The 27,959-nt window shown below is 37.9% G+C and overlaps 1 protein-coding gene across 2 annotated transcripts; it reads left to right on the top strand.

Annotated features, from left to right (window-relative positions):
- The first annotated feature begins 243 nt into the window (after positions 1-243).
- On the top strand, positions 244-27,482 carry LOC110111878. 2 transcript variants are annotated; one of them, XM_028699165.1, is made up of 7 exons: positions 244-652; positions 762-837; positions 24,614-24,744; positions 24,821-24,891; positions 25,803-25,884; positions 26,875-27,093; positions 27,313-27,482. In XM_028699165.1, exons 1-6 carry the CDS (start codon positions 359-361, stop codon positions 27,091-27,093), a joined length of 873 nt encoding a protein of 290 aa, XP_028554998.1. In that variant the 5' UTR covers positions 244-358; the 3' UTR covers positions 27,313-27,482. The 2 variants fall into 2 exon arrangements, with proteins under 2 accessions (XP_028554998.1, XP_020699586.1); XM_020843927.2 differs by lacking the exon at positions 26,875-27,093.
- Positions 27,483-27,959: the final 477 nt, after the last annotated feature.

Below are 27,959 nucleotides of genomic sequence, written 5' to 3'. Positions count from 1 at the left end.
TTTAAAATTATTATATTTGTGTAAATAATTATATCATTATTATGCAAATTACATTATTTTTAATATAATTAGTATTTATTATGTGATCTAATTCAATTATGATTTTATTCTGGTTGTGAATTATGATTTTATTCTGGTTGAATCATTGAACTGCTGAAGATCCGATTTTTAAAACTTGGATATAAATATTTTTAAATATTTTTTTTTTAATTATTTTTTATATATAAAAAATAAAAAAACTCGATCACGAACCCCGGGCACTCAACGGGCATCACCTTAACCGCTAACAGACTGCCAAGGTTCAAGCGAAGCACCAATTCCTTCTCGACATCCATCAATTCCAGCGGCGTTGAATCGGATGATTTCCAGATGGGCTCTATGGATCACTTCCGGGGCTCACAATCATCGTCCACCTCTGCTTACGGACATACGACGAACCCAACAAAACCTAACTTCGATCAAATTATCCTCTTCCTTGTCAAGTAGCAGCAGCACCAGCGCCGCCGGTGAATATCTTCGGCTAAGTGATGAGGAGCTGATGGCTCAGTGCGAGATGGACACCTTCAAAGCCTCGGGGCCCGGCGGGCAGCACCGCAACAAGCGCGAGTCCGCTGTCCGTCTCAAGCACCTCCCTACCGGCATCATCGCCCAGGTCCAATAGTTCTCCCCACCCCTCGCCCTGCATTATTTTAATGATGGAATTCGATAGTTGAATTATGAGTTTTTAGCATCAAATTCGGAAGCTTTTTGTTTGCTTTTAGGCTGTCGAAGACAGGTCGCAGCACAAGAATCGTGCTTCTGCATTGTCTCGTCTTCGCACTCTACTGGCTCTAAAAGGTGAGGCCTTTCTCGAAAACAGGCTTTACGATTTCATGTAGTAGCGGCCTTTTGTAAAGTTTAAGGGTTTATATTTAAACCGACTCACTTTATTTTACTTTGCCAAATTAAACTTATTTACTTTGGTGGCATTCTTCGAGAGTGTTAGCTCCCAAGCAAGCAGACATGCTTTCTGTATTTATAACAAGCTGAATAGATTCTTTTGGAACCTGTCCCTACCTCCGAAGCTATAGAGGTTGCCATTTTGTATGCCGTTGGATTCAAATTTGTCTGTATGTGATATGATGACATTAGTGACAATTATAATTCGAGGTCAAAGAGGAAGGAGTGATAAAGTGAGATTTAGAGTGTGAAGCATATAAAAACTTATTGGATTTTTATTTTCATAAAGTACAGGACTGATGTGATATTTAGATCGTTGAGCTCATCTACTAACTCTCATTTATATGTTTAGATCACAGTTTAACATTACATGAATGACTACAATTAAGAAATAGAATGAATTTTAGTAAAAATGTTTTATAAATCTAGCTTTTGAAGCAGAAAAATCTAGCCAGTTGATAGTTTTACAAGTGCTTGCTGACTCTTGGTGAGTTTCACATTGAAAGCGAGTTAAATGAGAAATTTTCTATTGAGTCCCCTTGGATGAGCTAGTTGACAACTTTGGCGAGTTGATTGGTTGAATTGACGACTTATTGGATTCTTTGAATGAGTTCAATAACTTGATTCTTTGGACCGAATAAGGTTTCTCTTAGATGACTTTGAAAATTTTAGATCTTGAGTGGCTTTATTGCATTCAAAGATTTTGGAGAAGGTGAGAGAACTTTTTTTTTTCCTAGAATTGCACGTGATCATCTGGTTGAGGAATGATGTAACTTCTAAAAAAGTTCGTGTTGAGGTTGAGATAGCAAAATTTATTTAATATTTTATTGCATTCAAAACTTTTGGAGAATTTGGGAGAAGTTGTCTCAACAACTAAAGAAAAATTTGTGTACTGTATAGTCCTCCAACCATTATATCTGATAAAGTTTTTGAGGAGACACAATAAAAGATTGATAACTTGAATTCCAATGTCTTCTTAATGTACAAGCTTTTTCAATGATCTTGGTCAAGCCAATTTCATGCAAGGGTGATTTTATTTTATGCTGTATGATCAGATGAGATATTATTCCTTGAGAGAGAACTTCTTATCCCACACCCCTTTCTCTTTTTGGAACTGTTGGGATGCCTCTTTATGATAAATTTGGGAATGCATTGACTTCTTATAGTCGGACTTAAAGAGGTTGATCAATTTATGTTCCTTGCAAGAATGAGTTCATGAGAATTTATTCAAGTTTTTTTTCTATCTTTTTTATGTTTCTCATCTTTTAATAAGGTTTTTACTTTATCATAACCTAATCTTAAAAAGAAATGTTTTCTTGCTTTGTTTTATCTATTTGAAATGATAAATAAACTTTGAGTTTATCACTTTGTTGTTCTTTTTTATGCTTGCTCATTTTTTGTGAAAAGTCATTTATGTGAAATTGCCCTTATGGCAAAGTAATTCTTTATTATGAAGTTTTCTTTTATTGTAAAGTCATCCTTTACGTAGAAGTCTGTTACGCCCACGCTCACGCCGGCCCAGGAGGGGCCGGCTGGACCGGTCCAGCCTAGACCGGTCCTGGTTTATGCACTGCGGAAGTAGCACATGGAGGGTGGCGGAACTCCTGTGGGCCCCATGCTGGGCTTAATGCAAATCGTGGGGGAAAAATTTTGAATGTAAGGGCTAATTAGGTATTTTGTAATTCTCCTTTGATATTAATTAGAGGAATAGGAGGGAATTAGGGGATATCTTGAATTTGAATGAAATTGGAGATCTAGGTTTCTTGTGTTTTGGGCTCTTGGCGTTGCCGGAGATTTGGAGAGTTGTTCTTCCTCTCGAATTGAAGAACAATTGTATCTTTGCTATTTTATTTCATCTTCTAGTGGAATACAAGTTTATTGTTGAGTTTTCTCTCAGATTTCTTCCGATTTGTGCTATTTCCTGCTGTGAACAGCAGTAATCTCGCTGTTTGATCATCAATTTGGGTTAGGGTTGCTTGCTAACTCAAGTATTACCTTAGGGTTACTTGCGAACTCAAGTATTTTCTATCAAATTGGTATCAGAGCATCGATTTGGGACCATCGGCGGCTGAAATTTTGAAATTTCAGCGGTTTTTTTTACAACCGGATGAAGATCTTTGTGATCCTTGGGAAGAGAGATGGCCGGGAAGAAGATACAAGTCTTGGAAGGAGAGATCGGTGAACTAAAATCAGATTTGGACGGAAAATTCTTTGATTTTCAAAATCAAATCACCTCAAACAATGAAAGAATAAAAGGGAAATTTACGGTGATGGAAGAAATGTTGAAGAAACTATTGGAGTTTAAGACCAATCCTACTACATTGGAAGCAAGAGAGACCACCGGAGGCCATGGCATAGGAGGGAATTCGAACTCGTTTAGGGGAGGAGAAATCCGAAAGTAGAGATCATTGAGGGAGAGGACGACATACCACCTCTAGAGCCTCTTTCTAGAGAGGAGATGAGTTTGGAAAATGACCGGAGTGGTGTTGATCTCGTCGGGAGAAGGGAAGAATTTCATCGCCGAGGTGTCGATTTTGAAGGGAGAAGAGCGGAATACGATGAAAAGTTCGGGTATAATCGTCGGAGGGAAGATCGTGACAGTTGGGGAGCACCTCCTTTTCGAGGAATGGGAGGTTATGGAGAATTCCGAGGAAACAGGGGAGACCCACGGGTGAGGAAGCTAAAGATACCTGTCTTTGAGGGTGAAGACGGCCATAGTTAGATCTACAAGGTGGAGCGTTACTTTGCGGTCAACGGGTTGACGGAGGAAGAGAAGCTGACAGCTGCGGGATTATGTTTGGAAGGAAAAGCTTTGGCATGGTATCAGTGGCGTGATAGGAGGGAGTCCATCAAAAGTTGGAGAGAGTTCAAAGATTGCTTATTAGAGTGTTTCCGAGCCGATGAGGGAGGAGACTTCTATGAGCAATTCTTTACGTTGACTCAGGAGGGGATGGTGGCAGATTACCGTGACAGGTTTGAGTACTTGGATAATAAATTAGATCATATTTTAGAGTCAGCCCTGGAAGGGAACTTTATGAAGGGGCTGAAACTTGAGATACGAACAACAGTCAGGGTGCTGGAGCCGAGGAACCTAGGGAAGGCTATGGAGCTGGCGCAGTTGGTGAAAGATCAGAAGAAATCCGAAAGAGGGGCTCGAGAAAACTATTCAGGGGGATCATACAGGATGACAACCACCTTCTTACCTTCAAAAGGGGCAGCACCAGGGAGTCTGAAGGAAGTATCAAATGAGAAAATTGGAGGGGGAAATGGGGGACAATTCATAAGGCTGATGGAGAAGGAGATGCAGGATAAGATGGCAAAGGGGTTATACTTCAGATGTGATGAGAAGCACATGTCGGGGCATAGGTGCAAGGAACAAACTCTTCAGGTTCTCCTTGTCTGTGAAGACAAGGAAGATGAGGAGGGAGGTGAGAGCAGGTCTGAAGCAGAGGAGGAGGATAAGATGTATCTGGATGTGGCAAAAGTCTCTATGAACTCTGTATTGGGATTCACTTCAAGTCACACTATGAAAGTGAAAGGAGATATAGATGACCGAGAGGTGGTGGTGTTAATAGATAGTGGGGCAACCCACAATTTCATTTCCACCTAGATCGTTGAGCTGCTTGGGATGGAGTTAGTGGATACTAGAGGTTATGGGGTGATGATGGGCACGGGAAAGGTGAAAATGGGTAGAGGAGTTTATAGAGGGGTGGTGCTGAAGATTCAGGGGATCCAGGTAAGGGAGGACTTCCTTTGGAATTGGGGAGTACAGACGTCATCCTAGGGAGGAAGTGGCTGCGGACATTGGGGGAGACTAAGATCAATTGGGGAACACTGAGGATGAAATGGTGATGGGGGGAAGGAGGATGATTCAGGGTGATGCTGGGCTGACCAAGGCTAGGGTTTCTCTCAAATCCCTAATCAGGACCATGCAGGAGGAGGGAGGAGGCTACTTGGTGGAGTTGCACCGGCTGGAAAGAGTCAGACTAGAGGAAGAAGGCAATGTTCCCTCTTTAGTGCAGTTGTTCATACACCATTTCAGTGAGGTTTTTCAACCTCCCCAGGGTTTACCTCCTCAGAGGGAGTTGGAGCACACCATTATCTTGAAGGAAGGGGAGACACCGATCAGCGTCCGCCCTTATCGTTACCCACAAATTCAGAAAGATTAGATTGAGAAGTTGATCCGAGAAATGTTGGAGGGGATCATCAGACCCAACGTTAGCCCTTTTTTTAGTTCAGTTCTCCCGGTCAAGAAGAAGGATGAGAGTTGGAGATTCTGTGTGGATTATAGGGCTCTGAATAGGGGCATTGTACCAGACAAGTTCCCAATTCCGGTGATCGATGATCTATTGGACGAGCTATATGGGGCAGTGATGTTCTCCAAGTTGGACTTAAAATCCGGATACCACTAGATCAGAATGAGGGAGGCAGATATTCCAAAGATAGCCTTTAGGTCACATGAAGGGCATTATGAATTTCTGGTAATGCCCTTTGGATTGACTAACGCTCTAGCTACTTTTCAAACTTTAATGAACAGGGTATTCAAGCAGCACATCAGGAAGTTTATCCTGGTCTTTTTTGATGACATTCTGGTGTACAACAAGACCGTGGAGGAGCACTTGGAACATTTGAGAGTGGTATTAGAAGTGCTTCAGGAGCATTAGCTGAAAGCCAACCTGAAGAAATACAGCTTTGCTCAGGCAAGTGTGGAGTACTTGGGACATGTGGTATCCCAAGGAGTGGTGGCGAACCAAACCAAAATTGAGGCAGTGCAGAAATGGCCACTGCTTAGGAACAAAAGGGAGTTGAGGGGTACGGTACCATTGCATGGTCTTTGACTGAGCAGTTGAAGAAAGACAAATTTTCATGGGGATAGGCAGCGACCCATGTCTTCGAGAGGTTAAAGGAAACCATGACCACTCTTCCTATTCTAGCTCTTCCAGACTTTAGCTAGGTCTTTGTAGTAGAGACCGATACATCAGGATATGGGTTAGGGGCAGTGTTGATGCAGAACCACAGACCTATAGCATACTTCAGTCAAGTGCTATCAAACAGGGCAAGACTGAAGTCAGTGTACGAGAGGGAGTTGATGGCCATTGTCTTGACTATTCAGAAGTGGCGCCTCTATCTTTTGGGTCGATATTTCATAGTTCGGACTGATCAGAGGAGCCTAAAGTACCTCTTGAAGCAAAGAATGGTAACTAAGGAGCATTAGCGATGGCTATCCAAACTATTGGGCTATGATTTCGAGATCCAGTACAGGCCAGGCTTGGAAAATAAAGCAGCTGACGCTTTGTTCAGGTGTGTGGGGGAGCTCCAGGAATTGGCTGTGTTTGTACCGTTGATGGTTGACTGGGGGGCCATCAAGGAAGAAAGCATGCTGAATGAAGAATTGATAAAGATTAGGGAAGATCAGAGGAAAGACAATAGTAGTCATCCTGGTTACTGCATTGAGGGGGAGAGACTATTGTATCAAGGGAGATTTGTGATGACATGAACCTCCATACATATTCCCCACTTGTTGCAGGAGTTCCATGGAAGTGCAGTTGGAGGCCATTCAGGAGTTTAGAAGACATACAGGAGGCTAGCAGTGGAGCTCTACTGGAAGGGAATGCATAAAGATGTTGAGGAGATGGTGGCGAGGTGTGAAGTGTGCCAGAGAAATAAATACATGGCCATGGATCTAGGAGGATTACTACAACCATTGACATTTTCAAACAGAGTTTGGGAGGAAGTGTCCATAGATTTCATCGACGGCTTACCAAGGTCAGAAGGATTCATGGTCATCATAGTGGTGGTTGACAGACTTAGCAAATGTGTACACTTTATCCTCTTACGACATCCTTACACCGCAGTGTCAGTAGTAGCAGCATTTATCAGGGAGGTTGTTAGACTGCATGGGATTCCTAAATCGATTGTGTCTGATCGAGACAAAGTGTTCCTCAGCCAATTCTGGAGGGATCTGTTCAGGATGTAGGGCACTGTCCTTAAGAGAAGCATCGCCTACCACCCACAGACAGATGAGCAAACATAGGTGGTGAATCGGAGTCTGGAGACCTATTTATAGTGTTTTTCTTCTGAAATCCTACAGATGTGGGCAAAATGGCTGCCATGGGCTGAGTACTGGTACCATACATCGTATCATTCTGCTTCTCTGATGACCCCATTCAAAATGTTGTATGGGAGGGACCCCCCACACCTAGTGCACTATGGGAGAGGAAGTACACCTGTCTCTTTAGTTGAGCAGTATCTGGAGGAAAGGGAGGAGGTATTGGAAAAGTTGAAGGCACATCTTCTGAGGGCACAACAAATTATGAAGAGACAGGCGGATTCACACAGGAGGGACATGCAGTTTGAAGTGGGAGAGAAGGTGTTCCTAAAACTACAACCCTACAGGCAAAAGACAGTGGCTAGAAGGAGGAATGAGAAATTAGCACCGAGGTATTTTGACCCTTACGAGATTTTGGACATGATTGGCGCAGTGGCTTATCGCCTAAAATTGCCTCCCACCGCCACCATACACCCAGTGTTCCATGTGTCTCAGTTGAGGGGAGCTATAGGGGAGTATGCAGTTAGTGCATAATTACCAACGACAATGACGGAGGACTGTGAAGTGATTTTAGAACCCTGGAGCTTATAGGAGTAAGATCAGATAAATAGGGCAATAAGGAAGTGCTGATTTGATGGAAAGATCTCCTTGAGTTTGACGCTACTTGGGAGCCATTTGAAAGAGTGAAAGAGAAATTTCCTTCTTTTCACCTTGAGGACAAGGTGAGTTTTTGGGAGGGGTGTAATGTTACGCCCACGCTCACACCGGCCCAGGAGGGGCCGGTTGGACCGGTCCAGCCTGGACTGGTCTTGGGTTATGCACGGCGGAAGAAGCACAGGGAGGGGGGCGGAACTCCTGTGGGCCCCATGCTGGTCTTAATGTAAATTGTGGGGGGAAATTTTTGAATATAAGGGCTAATTAGGTATTTTGTAATTCTCCTTTGATGTTAATTAGGGGAATATGAGGGAATTAGGGGATATCTTGAATTTGAATGAAATTGGAGATCTAGGGTTTTTGTGTTTTGGGCTCTTGGCGTTGCCGTAGATTTGGAGAATTGTTCTTCCTCTCGAATTGAAGAACAATTGTATCGTTGCTATTTTATTTCATCTTCTAGTGGAATACAAGTTTATTGTTGAGTTTTCTCTCAAATTTCTTTCGGTTTGTGTTGTTTTCCTGCTGTGAATAGCAGTAATCTCGCTGTTTGATCATCGATTTGGATTAGGGTTGCTTGCGAACTCAAGTATTACCTTAGGGTTACTTACGAACTCAAGTATTTCCTATCAAAGTCATATAGGTTTGATTGGTCAAAGTATGGAGCGTTGTTGGCTCCCTGTAATGATAATCATTCCTTAGATTTTCGGTTTGAAGTTGAACCAACAAAGAGCCCTATGTATTTGACCATAACAATATTTAAGGATTTGGAATATTTTTCTTTTCTCTCTAAACTAGGTCTTTAATGCTATATAGCTTTTCTTATGCATCTTGGAGCTTCTAACTTCTCATGATTTTCTTCTTTTTCTCACCTTCATTCTAAGAGATGGTCATTGCGTTGATTAAGTGCCTATGGGCTCTTGCGAGTGCCAAGGTCACCATTGTTGATTCCAGATTTGTTTGGTGGATGATATCCAACCTTACTAGTGGATCTTGTAGGTTTTTCATGAAAGTCCTTAGAACCAAGTGAATATCATTCTAATGTATATCACAAACATAAAAAGAGTACAAATAAGTAGCATAGCCAAAAATAACCCAGAATTAACATTAAAATACCGACTTTATCACATATTCTTCAAACTAGCATATCTCCTTTGTTTCCTCTTTGCATGACATCAATAAAATGGCATGTAAGGGCCATGTAATGAATGTCTTGACCAGACTTCCATAAGCTAGTTGTTAAACTAACTCTGTTAACTATATCTAATAAAATTTTCAACCTTTTCTTCCCAATCTCATAGCTAGTTACACAGTCACCCCTCAGCATTGTTCTCGATATTTTCTTAGAATGTGAGCTAGCAGCTTTCATCATGATGTTAAACATCTCATATTTAAAAAAATGGTAATTCATATACCATTATCATGTGTGATATCAACTTGCTCATCCTTGATTGATCGTATTTCCAATTGACAAATGTACCACTACTCTCATGATCAAACTTGTTTGATGACAAAGGTGGATGGACAAAAACATTTAGTTTCCATTTAGAATCCATAATTCTATGTCCACAGTGAAGTAAGTGACATTCTTATTGTGTTGTTGCACCTCCCTTATTTTTAGTGAGCTTCACTTTACAATGACTACAATGTACCTTCTCACCCATCACTCCTACCATATTATAATATTTAATTAATTTTTATAATTTTTTAATCAGTAATTTTTTTATTATTAAATTATAAAAATATAACTATTTATATTAAATTGTTCAACAATTTTACAATGAGACTTAATCGATCTTTATATCAACATTAATAAAGTTATTTAACAATTTTGCTCACGAGCTCCATATCGAACATTAAACGAGTTCTTATCGAGCTTCATATCAAGTGTGTTCATGAGCTTTACATGACAATGTTAAATAAGTTAGCATGAGGGCACTTGCCCATAGACAATCATTGTTGTGATTTGCAGGATGAGTTAGTAATATAAGAAAATTGATAGTAAATGGAGGAACTAAAAATAAAAGGGGAATTATAAATAGTAAGGGCACTCGCTCATAGCGAATTAGAAAAGTTAAAATAGAATTTTAATGGGCGGTTGTCTGATAGATAATAAAAATCACAAAGTTTTTGACTTGGCAAGGTAAGAGTAGGAAGTTAATTTCGAGTCACCAAGTTAGAAAGTTATCTCGTCGGGATGATATAGTAGAGACTTCTTTCTTAAACATGAGAGTTGATTGTCATTCCAAAGAATGTGAGCTCGTTGTTTATCAACGAAGTTGTTTTTGGTGTGCCGCACATTACATCAGGCTCTTGGTCTTCGAACTGATAACCACTAAGACTTGTCGACTATAGGAGACTTGCGCACTACTCATTTGTGAATCCTATATCAAAAGGGATAGTCTTCCCATAGGGCTAATCACTTTGAATACTCGCTATATCATCTAGAGTGTCATGATACTTAAAACTCCCAATCTATAGGGGACTTGTGTGCTACTTACTCATCATGGATCTTATCACAAAGTGGGGGAGTTCAAGTATAGTGGTTAGGTTGTTTGATTAGGGTTTTCAATGGCGAGTTTGGTTAGTAAAGGTATATTTGAGAGGCGAATGAGTTCATTTGCATATTTTTATTTTATTGTTATTGTTTTTTCATATATTTTATTTTACTTCTCTCTCTCTTTTTTTTTTTGACATGGACGAGCTTTGCTAGGATAATTTTTCAAATCGAAATATTACTCACTACAGTTACTTGGCAGGGAATAAAGAGCAACCTCGAGCAACCTCATTTAAGCGATGACTTTCCTTGGCTTGTGGGCTTTAGCTCGCCTGCAAATCTTTGGGGCTAGGTTTCTCGGCTATCTTACAAGTAGTAGTTCCACTCGCTCTTTAGCTTTGAGTATGGGAGGGAATTTGACTGATTTTCACCGCAGTTGATCACACTCGATTATTACGGAGTCGCACATCTATGGCTTGACAAATCTCTTTGTTTGAATTTTACTAGGAGCTTACCCAAGTAGAAGGGGGGTCACCTGCACATTCGGCCTTGGCATCTTGAGTTTCTCCAGTGTTTGGGTAACTGTCTCACATGTGTGAGTCCTTATATTTTTGGTATCAACCAAGTTCCCTGAGTGTTTTGTGAGGATTTTCTTAAATCGACTTGTTTTGTTCATGAAGGACTCGCTCATGCAAAGAAAATGAAAGAGAAAGAGGTAGAGTTTTCATTATTTTAAAAAAAGTATAATTAATGATACAAGAGTGAGAGTTTCCCTTTTGTAGGTTGAAAATCATAAGATTATCAACGCTTTATATTCATGGTAATTCCCTTTTTTTTTCAATTGATATATGCTTATCCCAACCTTTTCTTTGATGATGTAGGGGCCTTCCCATGTGCTCACTAGCTTATCGAGTTTCAAACAACTGCATCTGCCTTCTTTAGGATAAGATTGCTCTGTTAGAAGCTTTTCTCTCTGACATGCGATTTGTAGTATTTTTCTATCATTCTCTTCATTTCTTCTTGCCTGAGTATGGCCTGTGCTCAAAGTTCCTCTAATAGGTTAGTCGTCGTCTGTAGACTTTCTTGGTTAGTTTCTCCCATTTATCGAACTTGAAACCCTCACTATTGATAGCAACGACCATTCATTGGTTTTGTGCATAGAGCTCGACTGGCAGCAAAGCCTTAGTACCATGGGAGAGTGAAAAAGGCATTTTCCCAGTCGCTGAAGAAGGGGTTGTCATTAGGGTCTAGAGTACTGAGGGGAGTGCATCCACCCATTTGCCCTTGCCATTTTCTACTTTCTTCTTGATAAGGTAGAGAATTTACTTGTTGGCGGCCTCGACCTGGCTATTGGTTTGTGGATGATGGACTTAGGCGAACTTGAGGCGAATCCCTTGTGAGTTCCAGAACTCCTTCAGACTCTATTCGGCGAACTACGACCCATTGTCTTTGGTGATGGTGAAGGGAGCCCTATGACGACAGATGATATATGTCTAGATAAAACTCCTCACAATGGTAGAGGTCATTTGGACGAGTGCTTTGGCCTCTATCTATTTAATGAAGTAGTCAACCATGAGTAGGATGATTCTCCTCTGCCTCATAGATAGAGAGAACCTCATAGATAGAGAGAATAGTCTCAGTAAGTCCATTCCTCAAACTGCAAATGGCCATGGGCTCTTGTTTGGTTGCATCTTGTGTGAGAGTTGAAGTTGTATGGGGAAGATCTATTGACATTTGCAAACATTTCTGTTAGAACTTCTCTGCATCCTTCAAGATTGGCCAGAAATAATCTTGCCTAATTACTCGATGGGCGAGTGTCCTTCCTCTAGAGTGACTACCGTATTCGCCCAAGTGAATCTTCTTTAATATTGACTTTTCTCTTATTCTCGCACACACCTCAGATTGAATGAGGTTTCTAATCTTCTGAAGAATTCGCCGCTAAGAGTAAATAGTTTGCCGCTTTGATCTTGAATCATTTTGGGTCGCCAACCTCAATGTTGATTGCTCCAGTCTTCAAGCATTCGATGTCATGGTCGATCCAACTCACCGACAATTGTCTTTGATTTACATGATTTCTTCTTCTTCCATAGTTGGCTTCATGATCTTGACTGCAAGTCGCTCGTCTTGATTTCCTTACTTGGAGAGGTCGGCCGATGCATTTGAAACATAAAAAATATGCAAAAAAGAGCCCTATGTTACTAAGTTTCTTCACAAAAGCCAAACATAAAATTTACATGTGCATGCAAGATGAAGGCGAATCCGAGCTACACAAATGACAAAATTTAACAAGTGAGAGTCGACGTGTATATAAATATAAATATATATTTGTATATATATTAAAAAAGATATACAAATGATTCATGCATGCATATCAACAATATGCATATGCATCATGTATATACAAAATAACATTCAAATGTAGTGTGTATGTACCAAATACAACAGACATGCATCATACAACATATAAAAATCTTATGCAAGCACGCTAAGTAATACGCAAATGCATATGCAAAGACACAAGTACTCATACAAACATACAAATGTATATCCAAGCATGCAAACATGCAAATAAACACACGAATTTGCATGTGAATATGCAGATACGTCATACGCATTCATTGCGTAACATGTAAATACACTACATATACTATGCAACATGTACATTCACTATCTAACATGCAAAAATATTACATATGCACATCATACAACATGCAAGTACATTATGCAAATGTACTTGCATCTTGCAAATGCATTACACAAATATATATATATATATATATATATAACATACATACATACATATATAACATGCATGTGAATCATGTGTGCATCCTAAGAAACGCGCAATACATACATACATACATACATACATACATACATATATAACATGCATATGAAACATGTGTGCATCCTAAGAAACGCGCAAATCATATGAGTGCATTATTTCAATCATGCATATCATATAAAAGTGCATTAGTCATCCTATAAATGCATTGTGTAAAAAAGAATGCACTGAAAAAATACATGGCCGTATGAGCCCCAACAAGCATAATAAATATGCAAGTGTAATTGAGGATGCCGCGTAGATTGAAAGATAATAAATGGGTTTAAACCTATCGCTATGAAAAAGTGTGCATAATATTATCCAAATGCACTAATATGCATGTGTCATTTAAAAATGAAATTTAAATTACCTGCATGTGCTTTAATTATTATGCTAAATTTTAAACCCAAGCTCTAAGAATGTTGCTCATGTCAAAAATTAACATAAGTTCATGTTCGATCCTCCTCGAATGGATCAAAGTTGATACTACTTGAACCAACGAACAAATATATGGTTGTAGCATCAACATTAGGAAATTGCCTCTCTGTGTTGAAACTTTGGAAATGTTATATTAGGGTTCTCAGGGATTTGAGGCCTTGGAAGGTTTTGAGAGATGTGCAGGGCTATTTAGCAGAGTTTTGGAGAGTTTGGATATATTTGGGGGTTAAGGGATGTTAAGCTTAAGGTTAAATAGAGGAGATAAAAATTATTTCAGTCAAAAGGAGGAAAAAACAGTAAGAGGAGATGACTAAGCACTCAACAAAGCTCTAGAGGATCAATCACCAAGTCTCAGCAATGAGTAAAATAGCCACCAAGCTTCTTCACATGAAATTTGCACCCGCAAAAATAATTTTTTTTCAATGAATAAAAGGTATAAAGCAAAAGTCTTTATTTATAGGCCTTTTCAAAGCTTAGACAATTTTGAAAGCCTTAAGAGCCAATAAAATATTATTACATTGATTAATGACATGTCATGATGCTAAAAGAAATACAATAAAAGAAGGAAAATAATAAAAAAAGCTTTCAAATATATAAAAATTTGGATTTGCCACAAATGGCAAGTAGAGTGGTCTTGAAATATATCAATTTATGAATAATTTGACTTTTTGACTTATATGGTCCACCTACCCATCAAAGGGCCTTAAATTAAGCTTTTAAATCATTATCGTATGATTTTAAAAGTATTATTGAATGTTCATGGCAAGGTTTTAAAAGGCGAAATCGGGAATCGAGACGTTTTTTCTAAGTGAGGCGAGATGTAAGCCTCGAGGCAGATCGAGATGTAAGCCTCAAAACGATTAAAATAAATTAATTTAAAATTATAAATAATAACAAAATAAACGATCGAGGCGTAAGCATTCTTAGGAGTAACCCATTCATCATCAGATTGTAACTCATCAACAAGCAAATGGTCAATTTCATTCTCAATATTTCCTTGATTCTGCAATTTGAGATTTCTTTATTTCAGTTTTTTGTTAAACATAACATAAACTAGTTTATTCATTCGATCTGCCGCCAATCGATTTCTTCTCTTTGTATGATTTTGATTGAAGATGCTCCAATTACGCTCGCATGCAGAAGCCGAACACGTTAGGCTAAGAACTTTAACTGCAAAAGCTTTGAATTTAGGAACATCATCTCCAAACTGAGCCCACCAACATTCTACATGAAGACAAATATAGTATTTTATGAATATTGGTTGAAGTAGAAGACTTGAACATAAATATTAAGAGTAATTTTGAAATTCTGATTGTTATATATGCTCAATACTGAGCGGTACCGAGCATGTACCGCTCGGTACCGAGCATATTCTACTTAGTACCGAGCGGTACTGACTCGGTACCGAGCGTGTACCTAGTGGTACCGAGCATGTACCGCTCAGTACCGAGCATGTACCGCTCAGCACCGAGCATATACTTGCTCGGTACCGAGCGGTACTGGTTCGGTACCGAGCATGTACCTAGCGGTACTGAGCATGTACTGAGCGGTACCGAGCATGAACGGAGCGGTACCGAGTATGTACTGAGCGGACGAATGAAAGAAAGCCGAATCAGAAGTTATTCAAGCTTTCGTTACTGCACGTCAAAGTCAAGGCCCACAACACCGCTCATCTGCTCTTCTGACCTAACTGAGGCCTGAACGTTTCCTGCACTCACAACTTTGGCTTCGTTTCCTGCTTTTGAAACCGTTATTGCTTTCGGCTTCGTTTCCTGCGTCGTCTCCTTCCGACTTCGTCTTCTGCACTCACGGCTTCGTCTCTTTCCCTCATGGCTTCGCCTCCAGTTTGCCTTTCAATTCTCACAGGAAGCTCTAATCCTATACGCGAACATGAATCGGCTGCGTCGTATTTACATATATACCAAAGAAAAAATTTCAAGGCGATGCCTTGTACTGCCTCGAGGCGTTACGCTTTGATGCGTATGCCTCGTGCGAAAAAATTATAGGCTTCGCTCGATGGTTCGAGGCGTATGCCCCGATACACATGACTTCCACCTCGACTTGAGGCGCGACTCAATGCGGACGCCTCGTCCGCTTTTTTAATGGTTGGTTCATGGGCTTGCATGGAGAGTTTTTTCATGATGATTGATCCAAATTCTAATGATGAGCTTTAGTTTATGATCTTGTCATTGCCCTTTGTCTTTGTGCTGCATCAACTCTCCTTTTCTGGAAAAACTCTTCTTCTGAAGAGTTAAAAGTACTAATGGGAAAAAAATCTAAATGCAGCCAGATAAGAATAAATAAATAAATATAATATGAAAATAAAAAATAATGTAATTTATAGTTTGATAACAACTTCTTGGTTCAATAAAAAAATTCTAATCAAATCAATCCTATCAAAAGGTGTAATCTAAGTCACTAAACCAAAAAAATACACACAATGAATGGAGTTGAGAAAATAATTTTGTTCATAATATTGAAAAAAGAAGCAAATAAACAAAAAAAAAAGAAAGAATACAATAATGCAAATTTGGGCAAACTCACCAAAGTTATTCCAACAAGATTAAAGATCACCAAATCCATCATCACATGCACACAGGTAGATCTTTTTTGCTCATACCAATATGATGGAGAATGTGGTGGGCTGGAAGGTAAAAACCCATGAATCTTTGTTCATATCAATAAAGAGGCCAAAAAGAACAAGAAAAGAACACAATAATGCAACTTTGGGTAAACTCACTAAAGTTATTTCAACAAGGTGAATAGATTGCCAAATCCATCTTCACTTGCACACAAGTGAATCTTCTTTGCTCATACCAATATAATGGAGAATGTGGAGGGATGGAAGGAAAAAAATCCATGAATTGTCCGAAGATGGTAGATTGGATATGTGTCTAATTATTATTTTATAGGAAATTAGCTACCAAGCTATCACAAAGGAAAGGGACACCAAATCATATCAAAAAGCTTAACTAACACCAAGGCAAACAACTTGAATTAACTCAATTATTCACCATAAATATCTAATACTAATATGATGTGGTGGTAGGTATTTTTTGAGTACTTTAATTTAGAAAAAAAATTAGATCCTATTGCAAAAAATTTCTGGCTTTTGCAACAAGCGACGTGTGCCTTCAAGCTCCTTGACTTTGAATTCTTTGAAGCCGTTGGCTCTAATACCAAAATGATATAGTATTAATGTGATCTTTATGGTTAAGACAATAAATTGATTGTTGTCCTCTTAGGGTTGTGATGGAGAGGTCATTTGGGTGGTGGTGAAGCTAGAATTCAAATTTTTTGAGAGATTTGGATCTGGAACTTTGTGGGCTCCGAAAATTCGGCCTCGGCCTCCACTCGTTTTTTTTATTTGGCGAGGGAGTTTTAACGAACTAAGTTCCGAGGTAAATTTTGGAAGGCAGATGGGTTTGTATTATTGTCATAAGCTTAAGTTAAATAAACGAGGTTTGGATTTAACTTAAGTGAGGTAAATGATTGTGAAATGGACTAAATTGGGCTGCAGGTTTGCACTGGATTTGGGCTAATTTGGGTTTATGTGGGCTGCACTAGTAACAAGATTGGAAATGTTGGGCTGCAGATCTTTGTTAGGTAGGTGGGATAATCTGATTTGTGGAGCTTTGAGGTGAGTGTGGCAGTGGGCTTGTTTATAACGTTTGGTTTGGACTTGGGTTGGATGATATGAAGGCAGCAGTCGAGGGTGCTGAATTGACTGGCTGCTGTTGTGTATGGAGTTGTAAGTGTAAACTAGAGGCTGAGAGTGGTGGAAGTGGTTAAGTTTGTGAGGTTTTTGTTGTTGTAAGTGTAGCTACAAGTAGCAGGTTTAGTAGAGGGATAAGGTGGAGAAAGTGACATGCAATAGTGAGGAAAAAGCTTAGGAGATGGGAGCAGGTTGCTGGCAGCTTCGTTGAGTTCAGTGGTTGTAGTTAGTGACTTGAAAAGTTGCTGGCAGCAATTTAAAGAGGAGGAAGAAATGGGTGTTGAAGGAGGAAATGGTTTGCTGTGGAATAGAGTGGTTAAGAGCTGGCTCTATGTGAATGGAGAGAAGATGAAAGGGTTCTGCGTGAGAACTGAATCAAAACAGTGAAGATTCTTTGTGTGTAAACAGCTTGCTGTTTACCTGATTGTTGGCGGCCTGTTGTAGGAGGCGGGTGGACAGAGGTGCGTGAGCTTCAGGTATTAAGAAATTTTGACAGAGAAAGGAACGTCCTGCAGTGGTTTTGGCGTGGAATCAGGTAGAAGGCGACGAGGCCATTGCAGCTTGGTTGGTTGGAGTTTTGGAGGTGCTTCAAAAGTAGTGATTATACGAGATGAAAGAAGGCGGCAAGAGATGCAGTTCGGTAAAATCTCCCAACAAATATGAGGAAAGCTGCTGCTGTAGGCTGACAGAGGCTTGCTGAAGAATCTCCAAGTAATTAGAGGCAGGCTTTTCGTGAGCTGAAGGAAGGATTCAGTTTAGAGGATTTGGAACAGGAAGGCTAGTTGGTTGGACGGGGGGTGTGTGGGAACAGTGGCTTCATTCTCCTTTCTTTATTTTGACAATGAGAGGTTGCCTTTGAAAGAGGTCAAGGCCAGATGTATTCATACATCAGATTGACAGACAAAACAAGCGAATTTGACAGAACAAGGTAAACACTAATGGCATTAATTAGATATGAGCCATTTTCCCTATTTGGCATCTGCTCCTTTATAATTTTTTGTTTGTTTAATGCTATATTAGTGTTTCAGTCAATCCTAAATTAATTTAGAATGACAGACTGCATTAAAGAAATCAAAGATTGCCTCGATTTGCGTGCTTTCTCATTTTGCGCATCGGCTACCTCGTTTTACGTGTTGATTTCGGCGAATATCAAAATTGGATAAATTGATAATGAATTTAGGGTATTGTCGATGTTCCGGTCGCAACGGCGCAGTCCGTTTTGAGATCGGACATCGTTTGGGCGACGACGAGGATAATTTTTACACTGGAACGCCTCGATTAGCGTGCACAACCTCAATTTAATAAATTGGTAGTGCATTTAGGATATTTTCGATGTTCCGAACACAACGATGTAGTCCGTTTCACGATCAGACATCGTTTGAGCAACATCGAGGCTAATTCTTGCACTGGACCGCCTCGATTTGCGTGCACAACCTCAATTAAACAAATTGATAGTGCATTTAGGGTATTGTCGATGCTCCAGTCGCAATGACGCTATCCGTTTGGCAATCAGAGGTCGTTTGATCCTTCAAATGACATGTGGCGCCAAGGCGCGTATCGCTTTACTCACCGGTTTGGTCCTTTTGCACGTGGTTTGAGATATAGGGGTCAACAAACTTCTATACTCGAAAAGAATGTGTTTTCCTTAAAAAGAATTAATGAGAAACTCTAGATAAAAGGTTTCGGATGTTAGGGAAATAATGGTGGTGCTTTTATGAATTTTTTATCAGTGATTGAAAAGTTATAAAAGTTTTAATCTGGTTGCTCACAACAAGAAATTGCCTCTATGTATTGAAATTTTTTCTATGGTATATTAGGGTTCTTAGAGATACGAGGCCGTCAAAGGTTATGAGGGATGTGTGGGGCTATTTAGGAGAATTTTGGAGAGTTTGGATATGTTTGAGGGTTTAGGGATGCTAAGCTTGAGGCTAAGTAAAGGAGATGAAAATTGTGTCAGTAAAAAGGAAAAAAAATAAAGTGGTAAGAAGATATAACTAAGGACTCACCTAATTCCTGGAGGACCAACCACCAAGCTTCACCAATGAGTAGCGTAACTACCAAGCTTTTCCACACAAAATTTGTACAAGCAAAAAATCATTTTTTTAGTGAATAAAAATTACAAATCAATGTCCTATTTATAGGCATTTTTCAAGCTCATATAACTTTAAAAAGCCTTAAAAATCAATAAAATACTATTACGTGGATTGATGATATGTCTTAATACTAAAAGAAATAAAATAAATAAAAAACTTTCAAATGTATGAAAATTCGGATTGGCCATAAATGATAAGTAAAGTGATATTGAAATAAATTAATTTATGATGATCTTTGCCTTTTTTACTTGTTTGACCCATCTATCCATTAAGGGCCTTAAATTAAGCTTTTAAATAATTCTCTTATGATTTTAGAAGTATTATAGAATGTTATGCGCTTACATGGAGAGTTTTGTATCATGAATGGTCCAAATTCTGATGATAGGCCTTAGTTTATGATCTTATCGTTGGCCTTTATCTTTAGGTTGCATCAGTCTCTATATGTAAAGTTACTCATTCAGCTGAGCATTCTCATCTCTGGAGCACCTAACTTTATTTTATGCTTCTCTTTTAATAGCCAACATTTTATGCCATAAAACATTGCTGGTCTCACGTCCATCTTATAAAATTTTCCTTAAGTTCAAGCATACTTTTCCTTAACTCTACAACACTATTGTTGTTTGAACCCAAGTAGGAGTGTCAAAATGAGTTTTTTTGTCGGGTTCGGGTCTAACCCAAAATTGACCCATCATTGACAAATCGAATTCAAACCTGACCTGATTACTTAAACGGATCATAAATTTAAACCCGGACCCGACCCGCCCCAAATCGAGGTCGACCTGACCTGACACATGGACCCGAGAAAGCGCATAGTAGGCGAGCCTCAAGGGTGGGCCATTAGGCACGGGAGCTAGCTCGGCTGAGCAGGCTAGCCGCGTGAATGACAAGTGTGGGCGGGATGTATGGTGCTGTAGGATGCAGGTCATTTCCTGGTTAGTGGGTTGACCCGAACACGTTCTGATTTTTCAAACAGGTTGGGAATTAGATTTCGAACCCAGCCCATTAGTTAAATGGGTCGACCGAAAATCATATTTTTCGGGTCGGGTTTTCAAGTCATGTCATAAATTGACATCCCTCCTCCCAAGCCCTATTTGAGAGAAGTAGAGGATTGTGTTAGGTAGTTAAGAATCACTATAAAACTTGTCGAACAACTATGACATGAATCATCTCAAATGATTTAAATTCAGTGGTTGGGGATTAAAATGCCCTTACTCTTGATAATCTTAGAGCTTTTGTTAGTAGTTGCAACAACATAGAGCTTGGGAAAAAACTTCATGGGACCAACTATTGTTTTAGCCTTGCAATTTTAACAGTATGATGTAGTTAGCCGATTTGAAAAGGTTTTCAGATAGCCAAAATGAAGTACATGTAGCCCATATTTGTGAAAACTGAGTCGGACAAACCAAATTGAGCTAGATTGGTTTAATTTGAGTTGATTTAGGTGAATTTATCTCAATCGACTCAATTGAAGTCGGCTCTTCTCGATTGAGTTAATTTGATGCAACCCAACTCAATTGAACTCAATTTAATTTAATTTAAATTAATAAAATGCAATATTACTCATATTAATTGAATTTGAGTTAATTCTTGATTGAGTTGATTTAATATAATTTTATTTGATTTAATGAAGTTGTATGTCAAACCAAACAAGATGGTTGATTAATTGAATTGATTAATTCAATTTACGTAATCTAAGTAATGTCGAGCTAAAGATAAAATTATGATTGAATAAATTAGTCAAATTTGATTAAATTAAATTGTCTCAAGTCAAAATTGAGTTGAAATTAGATTTTTCATAAATCTAAGCCATTTCGATTAAAAAATTGAACCAATAGATGGCACGCTCTGTGAAAGAACAATGTATCCTATGAACTAATTTTATCAAATGAGATAACTATGCATCACTATTTACATGACTTTTTTAACAAAGTGCGTATGATACATCAAATTATTTAAAGAAAATTTTATTTATTTGTCCTCCAAATGTACAGTGTTGTTGACCTCTAAGTATTAACCAACAGAACAAAAAAAAATCAAAATACCTGTAAACTGTCGGATCCACAAACTCCGCTGAAAATCTCCCGCGAATCCTGCCGAAGATCTGCCGAGGTACTGTACATCAGCGCCGAATCAATCGCTTCTCCGTAATTTTTGCTCAAATCCCGCCTCGGTCCTTCTCCCTTCGCCTCTTTAAAAGCCAACAAGAAGGAGCCTTCAAGATTCATTTGCTCCTCTCTCGAACTCTCTCGGCTCTTACCCCCGCTCCATCTCCCTCTCTCAGTCGATCGGAAGCGACGACACCTTGGATCGGAAACAACTGCAAGAGCTCATTGGCTTTGGAGCTTCGACGACTCGCCCTTCCAGTCGGATCGGACGTTACGACGTTTCGATCGGAAGTAAGAACGGGAGCTGCTTGCTGTGGAGGTGACTTTCTCCCTCATGATCGCTTCTCAGAACTCAGATCATAAAGTCCTCGCAAAATGAGGGCGAAATCTCTAGGTAGTGTCTTATCTACAAACCCATCTGCCTTCCAAAATTTACCTCGGAACTTATTCAGTTAAAACTCCCTCGCCAAATAAAGAAAAGAGCGGGGAGGCCGGGGCCGAATTTTCGGAGCCCACAAGTGCAAATGTATTGAAAAACATACGTATTCACTGTAAAAGCATAGGGAAGGGTGTTCAAATATATTATTGACTATGGAAGCGCACCGCATAAGAGCACAAAAGATCATGCAAGCGTGAAAGTGCATCAAGTTATGTTTAAATTTATTTAAAACTATACAAGTGCACATCATGAATACACTGTGAAATACAAAAATATGTTAGGCAAATACAACAAAAAGCATGCACAATATTTTTGATTATTAAATTCAAATTCTTTACATGAACTCTTGCGAACGTGTTAAATATTCAAACATAATGTCTTAAAATATTATGCGGGATTAAAGACATGTAGAAGTAATATTCTTTTTTTTAATACAAATTAAATTTACTCACATGTGCAATGACAAATATGCAGGTTAAAAATGCAATGAATTAAACAGAAAAAAATTCTTGATCGATCTTTCATTTAAAAATTAGCATAATTTTTTTATTCCAAAAATATCATATATGCTCCAATCAATACATCAAATTCGTAAATTTATGGTATGAGAATACTGTATAGGCCAAAATAAAAATAAACTTAAATTTTAAGTTTGATCTTTATCCTCAAATGGACCAAATTTGACAAGACTTGAGCTTATTGAATAAATATATGACTGTGAAATCCACGAACATATCTGGTTTTGGATTCACATTAAGCATTCAATATCTTTTACAAAGAAAATTGATTATAAAATACAAACTCTCGAGCAAGCACTCCCATGATGATTCATAAAGATGATATTTGAATTTGATCTTGTGTTGATTGGTAAACATAGTTGATAGGATTCAAATAATAAAATAAACTTATTTGAAACCCGATGATGATCATTTTGACAAGAAATCTCAAGTGGGGGAACTACATGATTTTCAAAGTACCCCAATTTCTAAAATTTATTTACCCAAGGCTTAAATTCCAATAAAATTAAAAAAATCAATACTTATTAAAATATTTAACATTCAAGTAAAATATACTCTTAATAACTTTAACACAAATTCATTTGTCTGTAATTGTTTTTTAGAGATGATAAAATTTAGAACTCAGTTCACAACGAATAAATATCTTGTTGAGTATATCACTAAATTTCATTTTTTAAATAGTCTCTCCCCATTAAGGATGTCGCATGTATCTTCTAACCGGTGGTTTAGCCGCCAAATGACACTACAATTCAGCAGTTATGACTAAGGCTTTTTGACCAAGTGATCTTACTGCAAAATGACACCGCTAAATTATGGTCTTGGTTGAGCCTGCATGCTCCTCAGTGGCTAAAAAGCTCTAGCGTAAGGGTGCACTTGATGAGGACATAAAGCCCTTTGTAAGCTAAGGTTGACCTGAATTTATTTTCTTTAATAAACATTGACTAGGTTTATAAGGTTTCCTTAGACAAAGCAATTTTTGATTGTCGACAATGATTCATTGGTCAGGTTGGGTCGACCACCTCCTCTAACTACGTAAACCAAGAACAAAGATAACCCTAGACAATAGAGTAATAGGATTTTTATTGGGGTTCTCATCATTTCCCCATCATTGGCTTTACGTGTAATATGGTAAATTTTAAATTCCATACTAAATTTATTGCTACTATATGCTTGGTACATAGTGCCTAAACGATTAGCCCTACTCGTAAGAACTCTCTCATATCCAAGAGAGGTAATTAATCATAGGAACTTACGCCTAATAGAAAAATCTGAAATAGATTATAAAGTCCTCGCAAAATGAGGGTGAAATCTCTAAGTAATGTTTATCTTAAATTTAATTAAAATTTTAAAAATTTGACCCAAAACACAAAGAGGTTTTGGTAGGAATTTTCGGATCCGACAAATATGCCATAATGAGGTAGATAAAAAAGTATTTTTCACAAATAATGGAATATAATTTGTAAAATAGAATATCATATTTTTGAATGTTAAAATTCATGTATTTTTGCTCAACTTTTAAAAAAATTGTTAAATTGGAAATATTATTGAATAATTCATATGTACAATATTATATGGTATAATATGCGGATTTACTAAGTTTGATTCAGAGTTTGTACCATCCCCTTGACATGGTTATTATTGATGATTTGCCTAAAAAACATAAATATTCCTTTAAATTTACCTTGTGTTTATTGTCTTCTATGAACCTGCAGATTATTACGGTTATATTCACCCCTCTTTCATAAGATTTGTGGCTAAAATGTTGATAGCTTAGCTAAACTAATTTGATGTATCTCATTCTCAATATTCTTCTCCTCGTCGTGCATATGGTTGGATGATTGTATTCCTTGTTATATTCGTGGAAGGGAAGAACTTTTTCAGGTCAAGAACTTCATTAAGAAAATTCAAATGAGAGCTTCAATTAACTTCGTCTTTCTCATCATGCATGCAAAAAAGCCAGTTTACGCAAGATAAAAAATTACCATTGCTCACTCCAGTATCATTTGCATTCATGTTTATGAGATGAATTATTTTCTCAATCATTCTGCATTTCTTGGAAATTAGTTTACTACGCTGATTTTCTGTCCAATTTGCTATAAAATAATTAATCTTCAGTAATTATTTCGGAGAGGTTAATCATTGTTGCCACCATTAGTTCTTCTACTGTTCCTACAAGGATCCTATAATATAATTTTTTTTTGGCTTTCGTTGACCTTTTGGCAAGCGATTTAAAATTAGTTCATTTTAATTTCTCTTGGGCCAGTATTTAGCTATTTATTTTGATTCTAACTTAAAACCCGTATTTATCCTAATTAATAATTAATATTATATTTTTATTGAACTAGTCAGGAATGCTATAGAACTTGACGGATATAGACCTCCTTCGGAACTTCTTCAAATCCTTCCTGCAAAATCAACAATCAGGGGATCTGAAGTTGGCCCTCAAATTGGTCCTAACAATCCCAAGTTCACTCTGGTAGACTTTCATCGAACTCTATATGCGTGCTGCGTAATTGAGCCTGTGCATTGTGACATGCATATTTGTATTCCAGGGAATGCAGGCATTATTGGATTTAATCTCCACTGTTAACGGTTCAGTTTCAGAGGGAGCGAAAATCCTCGGGTAGGTTCCCTGTGTTTTGTTCTTTTCTCTGCTCTACAAGGAAGGCTCTTTTTTGATTTTGTCATAGTTCTTTTTTTAATACAATACCATGTAATGTAAAATGTACTTGGTTTTCACCCAAAAAGGCTAATTTTGGAACTTAATTTCAATTCTCAGTCAACTAAATGCATGCAATCTCAGGAAAAGGGAATATGAAAAATAAGAATAGATTTACTTAAAGGCCCAGGCAGCATCAGCTAATCAGTTTGCCTATTTATTTTTCTCCTTGCAGTTTTCTGTCTTTGTTATCGTTTTCTCTGGTGGATCGTTGGACTATTTTTTCTTGTTTTAATTCTAGATTTAAAGTTCTTTTGCTTCCGTTCTTTGTTAGGAAATATTTGAAGATCTCAAGTAAACCCTAACAATAGAGACAAAACAGCGAGAAACTTCACAAAAACTGATGGAAAACATAACAAAAACAGTAGTTTTATTGTAAGAGAAGAATTAAGGTAACAAGGAAAGCAAGATACAATTGATCTTCAATTCAAGAGAAGGATCATTCTCTCCCAATCCCTAGACAAAGCTAGGGCTCAAGACACCAAGAACAAGACTCCAAATCATCCACAATGATCAAGCATAACCCTAACCCTAACCCTAATCCCTCCTTCCTACTTAAAGCATACAATTAATCAATTAAGTCAAATTACATGTAAGCCGTTGCCTTTTCGCCCCCTCCTTTTAGCTTCAAACTATTTGAATTTGAATCCCTAGTGGATACCATTTCTCTTGCCGCATGCCTCCTATAAACGTGAGCCAGCCCTTGGCAAGGGGCCAATTGGACCAGTCTAACATTCTTCTTATGCTAGTGTGTGCATAACTGCATATCATGTGGACATAAACATTCTTCTTAACTCTCTTCGTTGACAATGCAGGCTAAGTACTGGTGCCCTGTCAAGGTTGATACTGTCAGATGATTCTCTCCGAGCTGCTGTAAATGAGCTCAGAACATCCAAGGTGAACTACTTTCTCTTTTCTTCTGCTTTCATGTGCTTGGTTTCATAAATGAATTGAAAGCTTTCATTCTGTGTGTTCATCAATTTGAACTCTCTATGATTTGAGTAGAAGTATTCTCTTTTGTGTTTTCATTTACGAATACAACATAATCTTTAGCCCTCCTTTAAAAAAATTTGATTAACAAGTAATGGCTATAGTTATAGTTATAGTTGACAACATAATCCTCATTATTTTTGATCCATTTGCTCCTTTGGCGAAAATGAAACATATGAGGATTGATCTCCTCTGCAATATGCTTTCAAAGTGCTTGCGCAATTGAGCATTAGTGATGCTGTGTTTGTTTGGTAATCATGTAGTAGTTAAGCTCGAGGAAAAAGTTGATCAAGTGATTACTAAAGTGCAAAATGTGCAGATAAAAGAAAGAAATTAAAGAGCATGAATTAATGAGATTTCATGCTTTTTTAAGGTTTTCCCCCTCGGACATTATATTCAACCTTGGATCTACTCCAAAGGATATTATTGAGATCTTTGGAAAATTATAGAATTCTAAATTAATTTCTTCGAATCAAGAAGCCATGTCTGGTTGCACATTCAATAATCAATCTGAAAATTCTAAATAAAACATTCTTCAGTAGCAAGAATAGTTCAATGAACTGGAAATTAGTAAATTAAAAAAATAATAAAAGAGAATAGATCATCTCTATTACAAAGGTTCAACTTCTAACTGTGTTCTATACTAAATTGAGGGATATTATATCGGAAAAAGATAGAAAATATATTCATTTATAAGGAACTTACAGAGATTTCAAAGGTTGATGCGTTTTAATGAACTTCAAGAAAGAAAAACACTCAAAATCAGTCTTTGAGTCACACTTAGCAAGGACGAGGAGGATTCCTTATGTACACAAGAAATGCATAAGGTATGTGTGTTTGGGGGGGTGTGTGTGTGTATATATATTATATATCTAATTTGTGGTTGGCGGGAAGCAGGCTTGGACGCGGGCTCAGATGCGAAATTGCGAGGGGCGGAAAGGCAAAATCACGGGCTGGAAAGCGAGCTTGGAAGCGAAATCAGAGCTCAGACGTGGGAGGCGAGGCAAAAGCGTACGAGAAATCGAGCCGCCTGACGAGCTCGTTTCAGTGGCATCAGCTGAGCTTGAGCTCGAGTTCAAGCTAGGGATTTGGCTTGCAAGTCGAGCTCGAGTTTAGGTTTGACTCAAGCTCGACTCGACTTGTTGCACCCCTAGATATAAGTTATTAAATTAACAAATATGTTTTGCTTTGATTACTACTGCTTTCTTCTATAGTAGTCATTTAATTTCTTTTTATGAAAATCATCAGTTTCAATTTCCAGTTTTATGGTCATGCCACATGTTTATGCTTATTTGTGAAGTAGCTAAACTGATTGAATTTCTGCTTTCCATCCAGGGCATGAGACCTCTCAAGTGAGTTATTGAACTTCATACTAGAAGCACATGAATTAGGTAATTTGCAAGTTTCCTCATGAAATTTGGCTCATTGAAATTAATATTCACTGCTAAATAGTTCCTGTTGAAATTCTCTTGTTTATTTTTCAATAATAAGGCCTCTTATCTTCATTGGGGAATGTTAAGTTTGTACTTCCTACAGATTAATGCTTGGTTTGGAACGGTTTTTTTATTGTTTCTTAAAATAATTTTTTAGTAAAAAATTAAATTTTTTGTACTAAAAGCTGCTTTAAAAAGTAAAAAGAAAGCTGTCCCGAACAAAACCTAACTTTCATTTGATTCAACTTTTTGTTTATTTTATATGGAGATATTATGTAAGTTTTTTTTTTTAATATTGACTGAAAAATCTATATGTACCTGTCTTAAAATCTGCCCCTTCTAAAGAAATCAAAATTTTCAATCACTAGATCAATCAAATGTCTCTAAAATAGCATGAACATGATATGCTTCTTAGGTGAAAAAAAGTTGGATACTTTTCCAGTAATATGCTTGAGAAAAGCTAATTTTGATGGTAAGATAAAGATTGTGGTGTAAAGATCTGGCTTGAAAATTAGAAAACATCATTCAAATCAAGCAAAATCATCTCTC

This window comes from Dendrobium catenatum, unplaced genomic scaffold (genome assembly GCF_001605985.2).
Source record: "Dendrobium catenatum unplaced genomic scaffold, ASM160598v2 fragScaff_scaffold_1220, whole genome shotgun sequence".
Taxonomy (NCBI): domain Eukaryota; kingdom Viridiplantae; phylum Streptophyta; class Magnoliopsida; order Asparagales; family Orchidaceae; genus Dendrobium; species Dendrobium catenatum.
Note: the sequence above shows the minus strand (reverse complement) of the source record. Positions and strands in the feature narration are given on the sequence as shown.

Bases quoted from the DNA above. Each gene is read 5' to 3' on its own strand.
- LOC110111878 (XM_028699165.1), top strand. From the start codon at position 359: ATGATTTCCAGATGGGCTCTATGGATCACTTCCGGGGCTCACAATCAT. The intron at 653-761 runs GTCCAATAGTTC...GTTTGCTTTTAG, and splicing joins CTACCGGCATCATCGCCCAG to GCTGTCGAAGACAGGTCGCA. The intron at 24,892-25,802 runs GTAGGTTCCCTG...TTGACAATGCAG, and splicing joins GAGGGAGCGAAAATCCTCGG to GCTAAGTACTGGTGCCCTGT.